At 37.2% G+C, this 15,111-nt stretch overlaps 1 protein-coding gene and 1 long non-coding RNA gene across 2 annotated transcripts; one reads left to right on the forward strand and one right to left on the reverse strand.

Annotated features, from left to right (window-relative positions):
• Window positions 1-224: 224 nt before the first annotated feature.
• LOC118558353 lies at window positions 225-4,292 on the forward strand. Its single transcript, XR_004928329.1, has 2 exons — window positions 225-259; window positions 3,750-4,292. It is a non-coding gene; the product is annotated as an uncharacterized LOC118558353 (long non-coding RNA).
• Window positions 4,293-9,478: 5,186 nt separating this feature from the next.
• Window positions 9,479-13,262, reverse strand: LOC118558366 (extracellular calcium-sensing receptor-like). Its single transcript, XM_036128890.1, has 7 exons — window positions 12,987-13,262; window positions 12,619-12,908; window positions 12,122-12,417; window positions 11,203-11,408; window positions 10,884-11,105; window positions 10,656-10,779; window positions 9,479-10,501 (listed from the first exon to the last, which is right to left on the reverse strand). Exons 1-7 carry the CDS (start codon window positions 13,245-13,247, stop codon window positions 9,603-9,605), a joined length of 2,298 nt encoding a protein of 765 aa, XP_035984783.1. The 5' UTR covers window positions 13,248-13,262; the 3' UTR covers window positions 9,479-9,602.
• Between the last annotated feature and the right edge of the window lie 1,849 nt (window positions 13,263-15,111).

A 15,111-nucleotide genomic window follows, 5' to 3' on the forward strand; every position in this document is an offset into this window, starting at 1 on the left:
GAAAATGTTGCGCGTAGACTGTTATTACGGTAGAGCTGTTGTGCGCATTAACAGGTGTTACGGTAGCTGGTTGCGCTGCTGATAATATAAAGATGAGGAACTGAGCGCACCACTAGACGTGCGGTAATGATCCTTTTGGATGTGGTCAGCACCCATTAAAACACGAAGAAGAAGAAGGGCGCACCACTTTTAAAACAGAAGAAGAAGAAGAAGTGGAAGTTCGTTGTCATAAACGGTGATAGGGAGCTGCTGTGTTATGGTAAGTGTGTTAAACGATTCAGTTTATTTGGATTGGGCTGATCCTGTGATAAATGTTCGTGTCCAGGTTAAAAAAATAATAAGTAAGACAAGACCACGAGTTGCTGCTCACCTGAGTAAAAGACACTCAGATAAAATGTAACAGAATGATTGTAAACTCTTTGTAAGGCGCTAATCTGGTACGTTGGTTCTTCAGGGCTCAACAAGGGTTCATCTAAAGATGTTTTAGAACTGATTGGTGACCTTTAGTTTATATTTCAGATAGTTAGTTATAAGTAGAGTTATGTGGTTTTATGTTTTTTGGATACAATCCGGGTTAGCACCCGAACATCCCTTTCAGACAGCTTCCTCGTGCGTCCACAGTTAATCCTGTTGGATGTGGTTTGTCCTTCTTGGTGGTATGCTGACATTACCCTGGACACCGTGGCTCTTGATACATCACAAACACTTGCTGTCTTGGTCACAGATGCAAGGCAAGGCAAGGGAAATTTATTTATATAGCACAATTCAGTACAGAGACAATACAAAGTGCTTTACATGATAAAAATATAGCAAAATAAACGCAAGTAGGAATAACATGTAGATAGAACGTAGAATAAAAGCAAGTAGAGATAGAATGTAGAAACAAAAAAGAACATTAAAAACAGTAAAACAGTTTAACTAGAACAGTCAAAGGCAATTTTAAACAAATGTGTTTTTAATCTTGATTTAAAAGAACTCAGGCTTTCCACATTTTTACAGTTTTCTGGAAGTTTGTTCCAGATAAGCGGAGCATGGGAACTAAATGCTGCTTCTCCTTGTTTAGTTCTGGTTCTAGGTATGCAGAGTAGGGTGAAGCCAGAAGACCTGAGTGGTCTGGAAAGTTGATACACTGATAACAAGTCTGTAATGTATTTAGGTGCTAAGCCATTTAGGGATTTATAAACTAACAGAAGTATTTTAAAGTCTATTCTCTGAGATACAGGGTGCCAGTGTAAGGACTTTAGAACTGGGGTTATGTTCTCTACTTTTTTAGTCTTGGTGAGGACGGGGGCAGCAGCGTTCTGGATCAGCTGCAGCTGTCTGGTCCACTTTTTAGGCAGACCTTGTCACTGTCTGTAAATGCTTTTGGAGGTTCAGGTCTGAGTCCATCACTACACCCAGATTTCGGGCCTGATCAGTGGTTTCTAGCTGAAGCGACTGAAGCTGTGTGCTAACTTTTGATCTCTCCTCTATTGGTCCAAATATTATTACTTCAGTTTTGTTTTTATTCAATTGAAGAAAGTTTTGACACATCCAGCAAGATGTGCACAAACAATTTGTCCTCCTTTGAACTCATAATGTTGTGTGCATTGCAATATTTTGAGCAAAACTGTGCTCTTACCCTGCTAATTGGACCTTCACACTCTTATTGGTTCAATGTGCAACTAATGATGATTCTCCACCAGGCTGGTCCAATTTAGCCATGAAACCAGCCACACTAAAATGAGAGGTGTTTCAGATTCATTGTCCAACCCCTGTATATATTGTATTTCACTTACTGAATTGAGTTACTGAAATAATTATATATACTTTTTATTTATTAAGATTTAATTCTAGTGTTTATGTAAGGCAGAGGTTACAAATGTAAACGTTACAACCTTTTGTTTGGACCGTTTTTGCCTTTTCTTTTTTCTATTAGAAACGGCTCTAAGAGAAGAGGTGGAAACAACGCCCCCAAAATGACGCTTGTGGCCAAAAAGTGTATTACGTCAGTAGTGGTTTAGGACTACCATAGCAAATGAATGGCAAACGTTGACTGTTGGCTGTCGCCAATTAGCTCATTAGCTGCGTCTCAGATCGATATACGCAGTTTGCATCTCTGCAGACACAAAGTTTTCCCGATCGGCAGGTTTTGATGAAGACAAATCCTTTTCATTCAGAAGATTTGATTTAAAATCCCCAAGCGATGAGAGCCTACGACCAAGGAACTAAGAAAGCTTTGCCTTTGACGGTTACACGCACCACCAGGCGGGCGCCTTCTTCAACTTCTTGAGAAGTTGAACGATTCTAGTTATATTATTATAATTTCCCAAGACAGATATCTCAAAATATGACCCATCCTCTGATGGAAACAAGCTGTTTCTCTGCCGTTTCACTGCATAGCTGCAGCCCACCAGCTTTCTTGAGCTGAATGACAGTAGCACTTTGCGGGGAAGGGCTTTGGGTAGCAAGTGCATAATCATTATTGAAACTGCTATAACATCACCATTCACCTGGTTTTAGGTTTTGTGATTATATATATATATATATATATATATATATATATATATATATATATATATATACACTCAACAAAAATATAAACAACACTTTTGTTTTTTTTTGCTCCCATTTTTTATGAGATGAACTCAAATATCTAAAACTTTTTCCACATACACAATATCACCATTTCCCTCAAATATTGTTCAAAACCAGTCTTAATCTGTGATAGTGAGCCCTTCTCCTTTGCTGACATAGCAAATCCATCCCACCTCACAGGTGTGCCATATAAAGATGCTGATTAAACACCATGATTATTGCACAGGTGTGCCTTAGACTGACAATACATGAGGAGGAAACAACAGAATTATACATACTCTGTACCCCAATACAGATATCTGTTATAAATTGAGAATACAGATATTTCTGGAATAACTGTCCCTAGGTTAAAGGCAATATGGTTGTTTATGTTTTAGTTTTTGTTCATTAAATATTTCTTGGTGTTCTTCTCTGGCTGAAACAAAAGGATGAAACACTTTGGAGCAAATATACACAGTATCAGTCCAAAACTAGAGGCCAGAATGGCAAATATCTCCACAGCCACAGTAAATTTTCCTGGAGAGCTGACATATGCTGGGATGAAGGTGATCCAGACAGCACAGAATATCAACATACTAAATGTTATCATCTTAGCTTCATTAAAATTATCAGGTAGTTTCCGAGCTAAAACAGCTAATACAAAGCAAAGTACAGCAAGCAAGCCAATGTAGCCGAGCACAGACCAGAAGACTGTCTATTGTTCTTATTGGTGTAAACCTAAATTGGTGTTTGGATTTGGTAATTTATCTTAAAACTGTCAAACCAATGTATGTATGCTTATGTGCAAAACGTATTCTTAAGGAATTTAAAATAATTGCTACAAGTGGATATTGATTATATAAAAATTGGTAAGGAAATTAATTAAAAATTGTGTTTTCTAACATAAATATGAATGTTACAAGTAAAGCATATAGCAGCAGATCTAGATTATATCTCATTACCTTTCTAACTCCTTAATTTCTTCAAAGTAAAAATGAGGTCATCTGTGCTCAATTGCAAATATGTGTTGTGCACAACACATTTGGTTTGGTCATTGCAAAAACCACAGCTGGAATTGGCCACATGGGCAGATATTTTGTTGAAAAGTTTGTTTTCATCCTAGTGGTGATTTATTTTTTTCTTTAAGAGGAGTATTATCCTTGACATAACCATAACACATATCTGTTTTCCAGCATCCACTGTTGAGGTGAAGGCCATCAAAGTTCTGGGCTGGATGGAAGCATGAACTACATGAACTCTCACAATGGAAAGTAGCCCTGGTAGTCTCCCAGGTCGACTTCCATCACAAGAATACCAAGACTTGAACAATTCAGGATTTGATGGAATCTATAAACACACGACAGAGGATTTGGGCTTGTTAAAAAATAACTTAATATGTAACCGTTTTAGTTCCCATATTAACTACTTTGATCAGTAACTGTAGCAGCATGTCCTTCATAGCTCTTAGTGGAGGCGTTTAGGCTCAATACAAAGGTTAGGAAAAAAAAGGCCAGATTTGAGATTATTCTAAATTTCCTGACAGTCTTACATGCAGATATTGTTTTTCATAGTCATGTTTTTGGCTTCATCCATTTCATTAGCCAGTTTTTATTTATTTTATTTTTTATGCAGCCCGTTTTATGGTAATACATGGATTGTTTACTGGGAAAAACCTGGGGAATTAATGGAGTTCTTTCAGTCTTAATTTCAACAATAAAAGCAATCCTTGTGGAAAAGGTGTATTGATTAATATTGGTAAGAATTGGAAATGAAGACTTTATCAATGGGTATGTTTATTGTGCAATGTGGAAAATAAAGGACTGTTTAATTGTCCCACAATGTTTGTATCCTCAGTTTCAGTAACAGCCCCATGTGCCCCTTTTTTCCAATAACCTCAGCATTTTCAAAAGGTTTATACAGTACCTTACAATTACTATCACAATCCCAGCAATTCTACATTTTTATTCAGTGAATACACTAACTTAGTTACATTTTCCTGGATAGATTTTATTACTTGAAAACCTCTTGCAACAATGGTAACTACAATAAGATTAAACTCGTAAAGTGTTGGACATACTGGACAGTAGCAACATATATATCTGAGCCACGTGATTCAGAATGTCCCAGTGCATCCATGGCTGCCCTCAGTGCTACCAGTTGTTCGGGTATCAACACATTGCCACTTTCAGGAATAGTGACCCCACAGTGTGGGTCATCAAGCAGTCCACTGCCGTCCCAGTCAATATGAGATGGAGATATATAGAGAATAAAAAAGAGGCCGTAATTGTGTTGCTACAACTTACTGAATATAATTTAATTCATGGAGCTAAGGATTGAAAAAAAGACTCCAAAATCTCTTAATTATTTTAATAACAAACACATTTCAAATAAAACTATTTCAATGCCACCTCTCTGATGTATTCAATGTTTTGTTGTATTGGAGTGATCAGATAAATTCCTTTCTGGTTTGAAATATACCCATTAATGTGAGAAACGGTATAATAGCAAGCACAAAAAAAAATCCTTCTTACCTGTGTGATTTCTGGTTCTACGACAGCATGCTGGATGCTTCCCATCTCCCATAACTGACTGAGTGTTAGATTCCCCTCAGTTCTGAGTGAATGGTCATCCCAGCCACTGCTGATATTGACAGGTCAAGCAAACTGTTGTCTTCTCCTGAGTGCAGCACATTGTTGTATATGTTAGTTCCTGCGCACCACACGTCTCTCCAAAGACGTTGAATTCTGAAAGGAGAGTTAAATCATGGTTTAAATACGTTATTTTTCAAAAGTCCGTTACACAGCATTTTTAGATCAGAGATAAAACTAAACAGTGCCTTTAACTGAAATCTTACATGATCTATCAGTGAGCTATTACTTTTTCACCGGGAAAGTTTTGAAGGTTACCTGTGGGGTGCTGATGCTGTTAGCTGTGATATCACGTCTTTCTTCCTCAGCCAAACCGGCACGTTTCAGTTTCTTTCGGATGCGCCCCCTGCTGTCGGGAAGTCTGAACAACAACAACAACTCAATGCATCACGTGACTTTTGGCACAAATTTACAGCAGCGGTAGTGGGATTGTTTCGTACTCGAGCAGAGGCCGTTTTGTGCAGGACAGACCGTTTTGTACTCAAGGAAAACTTATAAATGATATTTTGAGTGCAAGGTTGGTGAACAGTTTGCAAAACATTTTTTTTGTGTGTGAAACATATCTTTTTGTGTGCAAAACTTTCTTTTGTGTGCAACCTTTGTTTTGGCAGGAATTTATCTCCATACAATTTCCTTCACGGGACAAAGTGTATTACTAGTGGCACATGGCAGAAGGTTAATTGAATAGAAAGGTTGTAGAGAAAGTCAGATATACCACATTAACCTCCTTAATGTATAAAATGAGATGCAGCCAGTTTCTCTGTTGAGTGCAGTTAAGGAAGGAGATGAATTAAGGCTGGAGTTTCCAAATTCAATCAGTCCCTGTCCATTTCTTTGGTGATGACCATTGTGAAGCTTCCCAGAGAGGAGATTATGCCCAGTGGCAGAAGTGCTTTGCTGATATATCTTCAACCTTGTCAGGAGGCACAGCTCACATTCAACATCATGCTGAGATTTTTTAGGTCATTACAGTAGGTTCAGTGCCATAGAGACTTCTGGAATACAAAAGAAAAACAGTTTTAAAGATACTGAAATATATGTGAGATGGGATTAATAGAAGCATTTGACCTCATTTGACCTCATTTGCTTTGCATTATAGCAAAGCAAATGAGGTCAAATATATTAATACATACCTCATACTTGCCATCGACAAGCTCCTGAACAGGTTTGAAACTGCCTGTTTGACCAAGGTCAAATTCAGTTTCTACAGACTCTCTTGTTTCCAAAGTTTGAATAACAAATGTCCTCATTCTCTCTGTAAGAATTGTATCATTTTGGGACTCTTACAGTGCATTGCTTCTTCCCCCAGCCACCTTACAATGCCTCATTAACTTGGAGCTATATCTGTACACATCATATGCTGCTGATAAAAATCAGTAACGATGACTTGGTGAAACATATGTTTATGCTTTGTAAATAAAACAAATTGTATTAATTGGTGCTGTAGTTTTTAGATTGGTGTAAAACATTCAATACAGTCAGTGATGTTTTCATATCCAAATTGTCTACATTTAATTGTTCACCTTGCACATTGGCTCATTACATCATATTCATCAAACCTTCTACACTGTGTTATAGAGATTTTAGGTCTAGTTTGGAAAAGTTTCTAACAGACATGTCAGGGAGATCAGGATTATGAATTCCATTGTTTAGCCTTTACATGAATGATTTTCCAGAACAATGTATTGGTGCAAATCTATAAATGTATGCAGATGAGACTGTTGTAAACATACGTATATCCTATTTCAGCTGACATTGTACATGCTCATTCCTTGTTAGTTTCCACTTACTGGCTGTCCATGCGCACTGCTAGTGTTTATGTATCCAGTTAGCTTAGCAGTTAGCGTCTGTATTAGCTTTTCATTGTAGCCCTGCTTGTCATAATTTGCGGGTGGTGATGACCAAAGTTGAAGCAAAGGCGACACAGAGCCATCAAAAGTTAGGTAAGTGATTTTAATGACGGAACTACAGCTAAGGTTACAAAAAGCTTCACTAGGGACAACTGAGGAAAACTATGGTTAAAAGACGGTGTCTATTAACTAAGGATCCAGCAAAGACTGAACAGAAACCAGGAACTTAAATATGCTGGGCAATAATCAAACTCGACAACAAACAGGTGTGAGATGATCAGCAGAAATACAAGCAGCTGGAAGGCAACTAGAAGGGGGTGGAACACACTAACTGAAAACATGCACAGTCCAAGGAACATATACTTACACCATGTTTATTCTTTAAACATGGCTGAGCATTGCAAAAAGCTAATGCCGTACAAGTTTAAGAGAAGAAAAGGAAGGCCTCAGTAGAAAGAAATAAGACCAGAGTGGATTTGGGAGAATTTTTTCAAGTGATCTCCTCGAAAATCGGAAGAGAAAGTAAGACGGTCTTGTGTGTGCACAGTTATTTAAAAATGGCATTGGGGAAAATTTGCTGACTCTACATTTAGGTTTCCTCAGTTATAATAATCTGTAGCAGTCACTGTATAACTATCTTACTAAACATAATGAGCCTATTTTTCACTGAGTAAAGAACAAACATAAGTACATTTATTTGGCTCTTATTTGTCTCATCGTTTTAATGATCTCCAGTCAATGGGGTGCAGTTTTAGTGGCAGCAGTGAATCTGTTTTTCAGTGCAAATTTTGTCAAAATGGGATTCCAGGCTTGTCACTACCACTCTCAGTTCATTATTAATGTTCAGCTTAGACCATTACTTTGTTTTCATTGTAGCCCCGCTTGTCATAATTTGCGGGTGGTGATGACCAAAGTTGCAGCAAATTCAACACAGAGCCATCAAAAGTTAGTTTTCAGTTCATTATTAATGTTCAGCTCAGACCATTACTTTGTTTTCAAAGATGCAACAACAGAAACTCCAGCCCTTCACTGGAGTAAACCTCCTGGAGCTGGTCTGGGTCATCACAAATTGTGCTTATTTAATTCCCAGTCTGCAGATAAAATACTATTTTCATGTTGTATGTTTTAATGTTGTACATGCTTTACTGTTTCAGAAGAAACACTTTCATATCATTGAATTAGTGGTGGAAGGAAAACCATCAAGAGTCATCTGATTTTCATGTGACATTTTAGGTGTACTAGTAAATATAGTTATGAGATAATAATAGTGCTTTTTAATTGAATTTGTAATTTTTATGATTAGAAACTTTCAAATTTGTCTCTTAAAATGATATGGGATTGTTTAGGAAAATTATCATTTAAGTCATTTTAGGAACAATGAATTAGGGAAAGTGTTTTCTCATGGGCAATCAGAATTAAACTTCCTTGCACAAGTTTTCACACCACTGGCATTTTTCATGTTTTGTTGTCTTACAACCCAGAATTAAAATGGATTGTTTTAGAGTTTACACTATTATAGCTACAAAAAATGGCTACATGTTTGATAATGTATTTTTTTTATATTGTGGTCAGTGTAGAGCTACCGCTGTCAATTTCAATCTCTCTGGACTTTGACAGGGCCATTCCAACACACTTCAATATTTCCTCTTAAACCACTTCATTTTTGCTTTAGCAGTGTGCTTTGGGTCATTGTCATGCTGGAAGGTAAGTCCAAAAGTTCAGGTAGGTTTTTGAGTACCATATGCTTTCCATTTAAATATGTATTTAATTGTGCTCCAGAGAAGCATCAAAGATTTGGATATTATTTAAAACCCCACCCTGACTTGTACTTCTCAACAACTTTGTCCCTTACTTGTTGACTTCTCAGAAAACCATATACGCCTGAAAATTTGAAAAAGCACACCTTAGGTCCCTCTACCTTGCTCTCTGATGCATACAATGTATCAAATTAGGTAAAAAGTCAAGGAATGTGAACACTTTAGCGAGGCGCTGTACCCAAATGTGTCACAATCCAAGAAATGTAATCATTTGTATTGACATATCAGTTGAAATATTAGAAAATTACATAACATAGCTGTACAGCAAAACCCAGAGACTGATCAAGACCATTCACTTGGTTTTTGCTTTTACTCAAATGAAAAATGCATTTTTCATGAGTAAACAAACCATAGCTTAAGGTCTTCTGAGTAAGTTGTATGTTTAGGCTAAATATATGACCAAAACGTGTGTATATTGCTCTACAATGATGTATACACAAGTCTTGTTTTTACACCCTGGCAAAGCATGTATTTGAAAGGAAATGTCACTCCACAAATAATTTACACAAATTACTTAAGGTAACATAAATAATTGCAAGATGTTTGGATTTTACAACCAATGCATGAGGAGGAAACAAGATAATTATACTTGCTCTGTGTTCCCAAGGAGTGATTTCTCTTATAAATTGAGATTACAGAAATTAATGTCACTAGGTTAAATGCAATGTTGTTGGTTTAGTGTCATTTTTATTGTGTACGTTATATTTTATATTCTGAAAATGTATTATGTTTTACTTTTTGTTCATTAAATAGTTCTTGGTGTTCTTATCTGGCTGAAACAAAAGGATGAAACATTTTGGAGCAAATATACACAGTATCAGTCCAAAACTGGAGGCCAGAATGGCAAATATCTCCACAGCCACAGTATATTTCCCAGGAGAGCTGACATATGCTGGGATGAAGGTGATCCAGACTGCGCAAAATATCAACATACTGAAAGTTATCATCTTAGCCTCATTGAAATTATCAGGTAGTTTCCGAGCTAGAACAGCTAGCACAAAGCAAAAAACAGCCAACAGGCCGATGTAGCCGAGCACAGCCCAGAAGCCAACAGCAGAGCCTAATGCACATTCCAGGATGATCTTCTCCTTGTATGAGGTTAGATTTTCCATTGGGAATGGAGGACTCACAACCAACCAAACAGTACATATTAAAACTTGTAAAAATGTGAGAGACACTACAGTCATTCTTTGCTGTGGAGGACCAAACCATTTCATGACATTGTTACCAGGAATTGTAGCTTTAAAGGCCATTAAAACAACTATAGTTTTCCCAAGAACACAGGAGATGCAGAGAACAAAGGTGATGCCAAACGCGGTGTGCCGCAGCATGCAGGACAACTTAGAGGGTGCTCCGATGAAAGTTAATGAACATAAGAAACACAGAGTCAGAGAAAAGAGCAGCAGGAAACTCAGCTCGGAGTTGTTGGCTCTCACAATTGGAGTTGTTCTGTGACGAAAGAACACCAATGCTGCAATGATGGTCAGGCAAGCCCCACTAACAGAGAACGCAGCCAAGATGATTGACAGGATTTCGTTATAGGAAAGAAACTCCATAGGTTTGGGGAAACACGCATCCTTTTTTGCATTTGGCCAGTACTCTCTGGGACACGGGAAACAATCAGGCAAATCTAAAATAAACAATACAAGCAGAATTCTTAGCACATTTTTAAGGATGGGTATATATATATATATATATATATATATATATATATATATATATATATATATATATATATATATATATATATATATATGTATATGTATACATGACTTTGACTGTACCTGTGGTATTACTGATCTCTCCTTCAGGACACGGTATACAGTCATAGCAGCAGATGGGCTTTCCTTTCTGCAACACTTTGCGAGTTCCTGCAGGACATCTCTCAGAGCACACTGACACAGGTACCTGTCATAGACACAGTAAAAAAATATTGTTTAAAATTTTTTGCTGCTTTGACAAAACAATTAATCACTTTTCTTCATCTAAAATACTGTAATTAGGCTTATTACTTCTGTTCTCCCCTCCACCCAGGTTAAGTTCTTGTTGATATAAAACTCCTTGCCGTTGGGCCGTGATGCATCATAGTAACCCACAGTTACCAATTTAATAACTCCTTTATCACTCTTCTGCCAGTTGACCAACTCATAAAAAGCCACGGGATCCCCATTAGTATCAAATGACACACGATAACCATTCTTTGAGAAGTTTACTTTCTTTAACTCAATAAACACCTTCAAAGTAGAAAAAAAGATACCAGTTGAAAATCAGCAACCGTTTCTAAAGGCTCGTAAAAACTTTAGGGATTTTTTTCTATATTGATGGACTGACCTGTTTGGGCTCCAATCTGATGTGTTTGTCACATTGAATGGTTGCATTTTTTTCATGACACACTGCATTGTGACTGGCATGTGCTATGGCATAAACAGCCTGGTAGATCATGTTGGTAATTCTTAACTGAGATGTTTCAGTGTATGGGCTTTTAAGGGTTTTAATATCTTCAGTTCCGTCACACTCTCTGTTGTTTAGATTGGCAGCTAAGGAAAAATAAATCAGAGATAATTCAGTCCAACTAAATAATCAAATAGTAGCTCATGTCACAACACTTGTTGCCGCTTATGTTATTTTCAATAAAAAAAAAGAAAACTGAGAAAATTAAATTATATACATTTATAAGTACATGCAGCACTATTGCTTTGGCTCTGTATTTTGCTGTCAGAGCTTTACAATTTTAAAACAAAACATCATGTCCGATGAAAAAGTATTAAAAAAAACCCCACAATTGTTAAAATAAGGGTTGCAAAATGTACACAATATGTTGTCTTCTGCAGAAAGATTTTTGTGGCAATGCTTCATTTAAAGAACAATTAAAAAGGTATTGACTATGTATATGTCACCATTGAAAAAAAAAAATACTGGTACAAATATGAAAAGGGCAAAATGTTCATTTAACAGCCAGTCACAAAAATTACGAAACGTCACACAGCTTATATTATTATATTAGGTTTGATAAAACAAAAGCACGGATCTTGTGTCTTTTGAACAAGAAACTAATACATGTAAACAGCAATTTGCTTTGGTGAGATGCTACAAAAGAATATAGTCGATTTTGACTAACAAATATCAGAAGGTGTTTTATACAAGAGTCAGAAATACTAAAGATAAACAAATTCACTAGTAGTTTCCTGTTATACTCTTCTGTAAATAAAGAAATGTTAGCTTAAAGAAAAAAATTCTTAAACTTTCTCACTTTTTGTCAGGCTGCAGTTGAATGCATCCTCCCAGAACTCAGTGAGCAGTGGGGAAGCAGCCACTTCAGCTGGAGTGAGATCTAGTAGGAAGTCTCGCAGACCTGGGATGACAGCTTGTGGAATCGCTACTCCAATGGCCCCAGCGCAGAAACTGAAGCTCATCAAGAGCGTGTCTGTTACCCAAGATTCACTCCCAATCCACTGACGAGGAGGAGGAGGGTCCCGGGCCAGCTCCTCTAACAGGACCTTCAAATCACTATCAGCTGTAAACGCCACCACAACCATTGCTGTTGATCTGGGGAGACAATTAAATCTGTTGGCTTCATCTCGTAACACATAAGCAAATTTAACTAATTCAAAAGGGAAGCATAAAGAAAATCATATCTGAGAATATCTAAAACAAAAAAGTGATTAAGAAAATGCTGCTTGTTCAGTAATTGAAAAATCTTCAACATTATCTTGAAAAAAAATAAACTGAATGTAAAACTGCACACACCTACGAATGACATCTGCAACTCTTTGGATCTTGCTCAGTCTGTCGGTTCTAAAGAATGATTCAATGTACTCCACACAGATCCCCTCTCTCATTGCTGCTTGAACAAAAGACGCCATGCCATTATTTCCATAGTCTGAGTCTGAGTGGACAGCACCTATCCAAGTCCATCCAAAGTGCTTCACAAGCTTAGCCAGTGCGTCAGCTTGGAACTGGTCACTGGGAATTGTTCTGAAAAAAGTTGGGAATTGCTGTTTGTCTGAAAGGCAGGCACAAGTGGCAAAGTGGCTCACCTGAAACAAAAACAAAAGAAGAGAGACATATTAGCAGAGGTAGCATAAATGTACACATTATATGTTCAGAGTATTTACCTGAGGTATGTTGAAGGGCCCCATGATGCGTGACATACTGATGGTAGGAGTGGATCCAGAGTCTCCAACTGCAGCCATCACCATTCCAGAGTGTGAACAGTTACCGTCTTTGTAAAACACAGGGTCCCGACCGTTTGACAGCTGAAATGCGGTATGTACAGCTACAGCCACTGAGCCACAGGAATCATAGAGTCGATATCCAAGTTTGATGCCAGGGAGGAGCTTTGTGCTGTTATTTATCTCCTCAATAGCAAATATCATTGCACGAAAGAAGCGCAGACCCCGGCCATTAAAGCTAAACAAAATCAATAAAGTGAATCATCACATTTATGAAAAAATCATTCAAATCTCCATAAAATCAAAAGACGTTAGGTCTAGCAAAGAAAGATCAAGTACATATCAAAATGAAACCTGCTGTTGAAGGAATTATTATATTACATATTGTAATACACTTGTATACTATGCAAAGATATTTAAATAATGTTATTCAATTAGATATATTGTATAAAACAGTAAACTTGTATATTGAAATTTACAGGATTTGAATTTACATTTAGGATGAAGATGAATTCAATACCCTTGTCATTTAATTAGAAGTCAAACATTAAATTTGTTAAAATTAATAAATGTACAGGGCAACAATCCCAGCAAGCTAATGTATCTTTCTGTTTATGAATACAAAGATTTATAAAATAAACATATCTGATTACCGTCCCCCAGCATTACAGCAAACACAAAACACACTTGTAACATTGCATTCAACATATCCTTTCTACTAACCTTCCAGTGCATCTTGGAGGCTCAGGCTTTGCAGTGTAATTATAAATCACTGTGTAAGGTTGGTAGTGAATGGAGGAAATACCTCCTATAATAAAGTCTCCATCAGTTGAAAATGCAGGTAAACGAGGTGTACCCAGCAAAGTGCATTTAATAGATGAACTTTCAGTGCTGGCTCCAGCAACACTAATAGCAGCTTCAGGCTTGGTCCTCTCTTTCAGACCATTTACAAACCGAGCCAAGAGAACTATTCTAATCAGCCCCAGTAAAGTGACTGAGAATCTTGGACCAGTAAAGATCATTTTCATCCCTCATGCTTCTGTAGCAGGATGTAATTGTTGTGTTGCAGGCTTAACAACATTTATATAATGTTGGGTGTTCATTGGAGAGAGGGTGGATTCACCTCTGAGATTAAACCTCTTAATGACATAGACACCAGTGCTCATATTCACAAAGAATCCTAAAACTAGCTCTTAGTGATACGGTAAATGTTATTCACAAAGCATCTTAAGCCTTAAGAGAGCTCCTAAAGGGAAAAAATGTTAGGAGTAGCGAGGAGGACTTTTGGCCTTAGGTAGGGACATCTTAAGCAGAGAAAATGGTAGAAACATAGAGAGCTGTTTGGCTGATCCACCACCTAAACAGTGGTGGAGCACATAAGCCTCTTTATCAAGCATACAAGTACAAACATGTACATAAGATAAACTTTCTCATCCCCATCGAGGGAAATTAATTACTTTCAACTGCCTGACGGGTTAAAGGCACGGCTCAAGTAACATAATTTTATTGAAGATAGATAAATAGTAGGACAAATATTGAATAATCATGAATAAAAAGTGGGGAAATTTACAGAGAATATGCATAAAAGAGGTAAAAAACTAAGTTATTTGTTGTACATGTTGAAGTCAGTAGCCTAACTGATCATCTAGAAGTTCACTTGTGTGATGTCATCTCCTCACTTTTGATTGCTGCATAGAGTGCTTCTTACTTTCCTGGATGGTACGTAATGGTACCCAATACGTACATAGAAAAAGATACATTGATCTGCTACAATACGGTTCAAAGTTTGTGTATTTGCGTCATGATCCAGGAACCATACCTCCTCACTAAGATGAAAACTTCTGTCATTTCCATACTCAGAGTTGTTCTCAGCATCTATCTAAATATAAATCTAAGTAGAATTTTTTTGGCTAAGACAAGAGCTCTCTGAGGAATCTGAGAATCTTTGCGAGTACAGGCACAGGTCTATTTTCACTTCCTTCATTCCCCAAATGCATGTACCAGGAGTCTCACTTTCAAATTAAATACGTGTTTGCTTGCTGACAGATTGTAACACAAGATCTAAGAA

This window comes from Fundulus heteroclitus, unplaced genomic scaffold, assembly GCF_011125445.2.
Source record: "Fundulus heteroclitus isolate FHET01 unplaced genomic scaffold, MU-UCD_Fhet_4.1 scaffold_124, whole genome shotgun sequence".
Lineage (NCBI taxonomy): Eukaryota > Metazoa > Chordata > Actinopteri > Cyprinodontiformes > Fundulidae > Fundulus > Fundulus heteroclitus.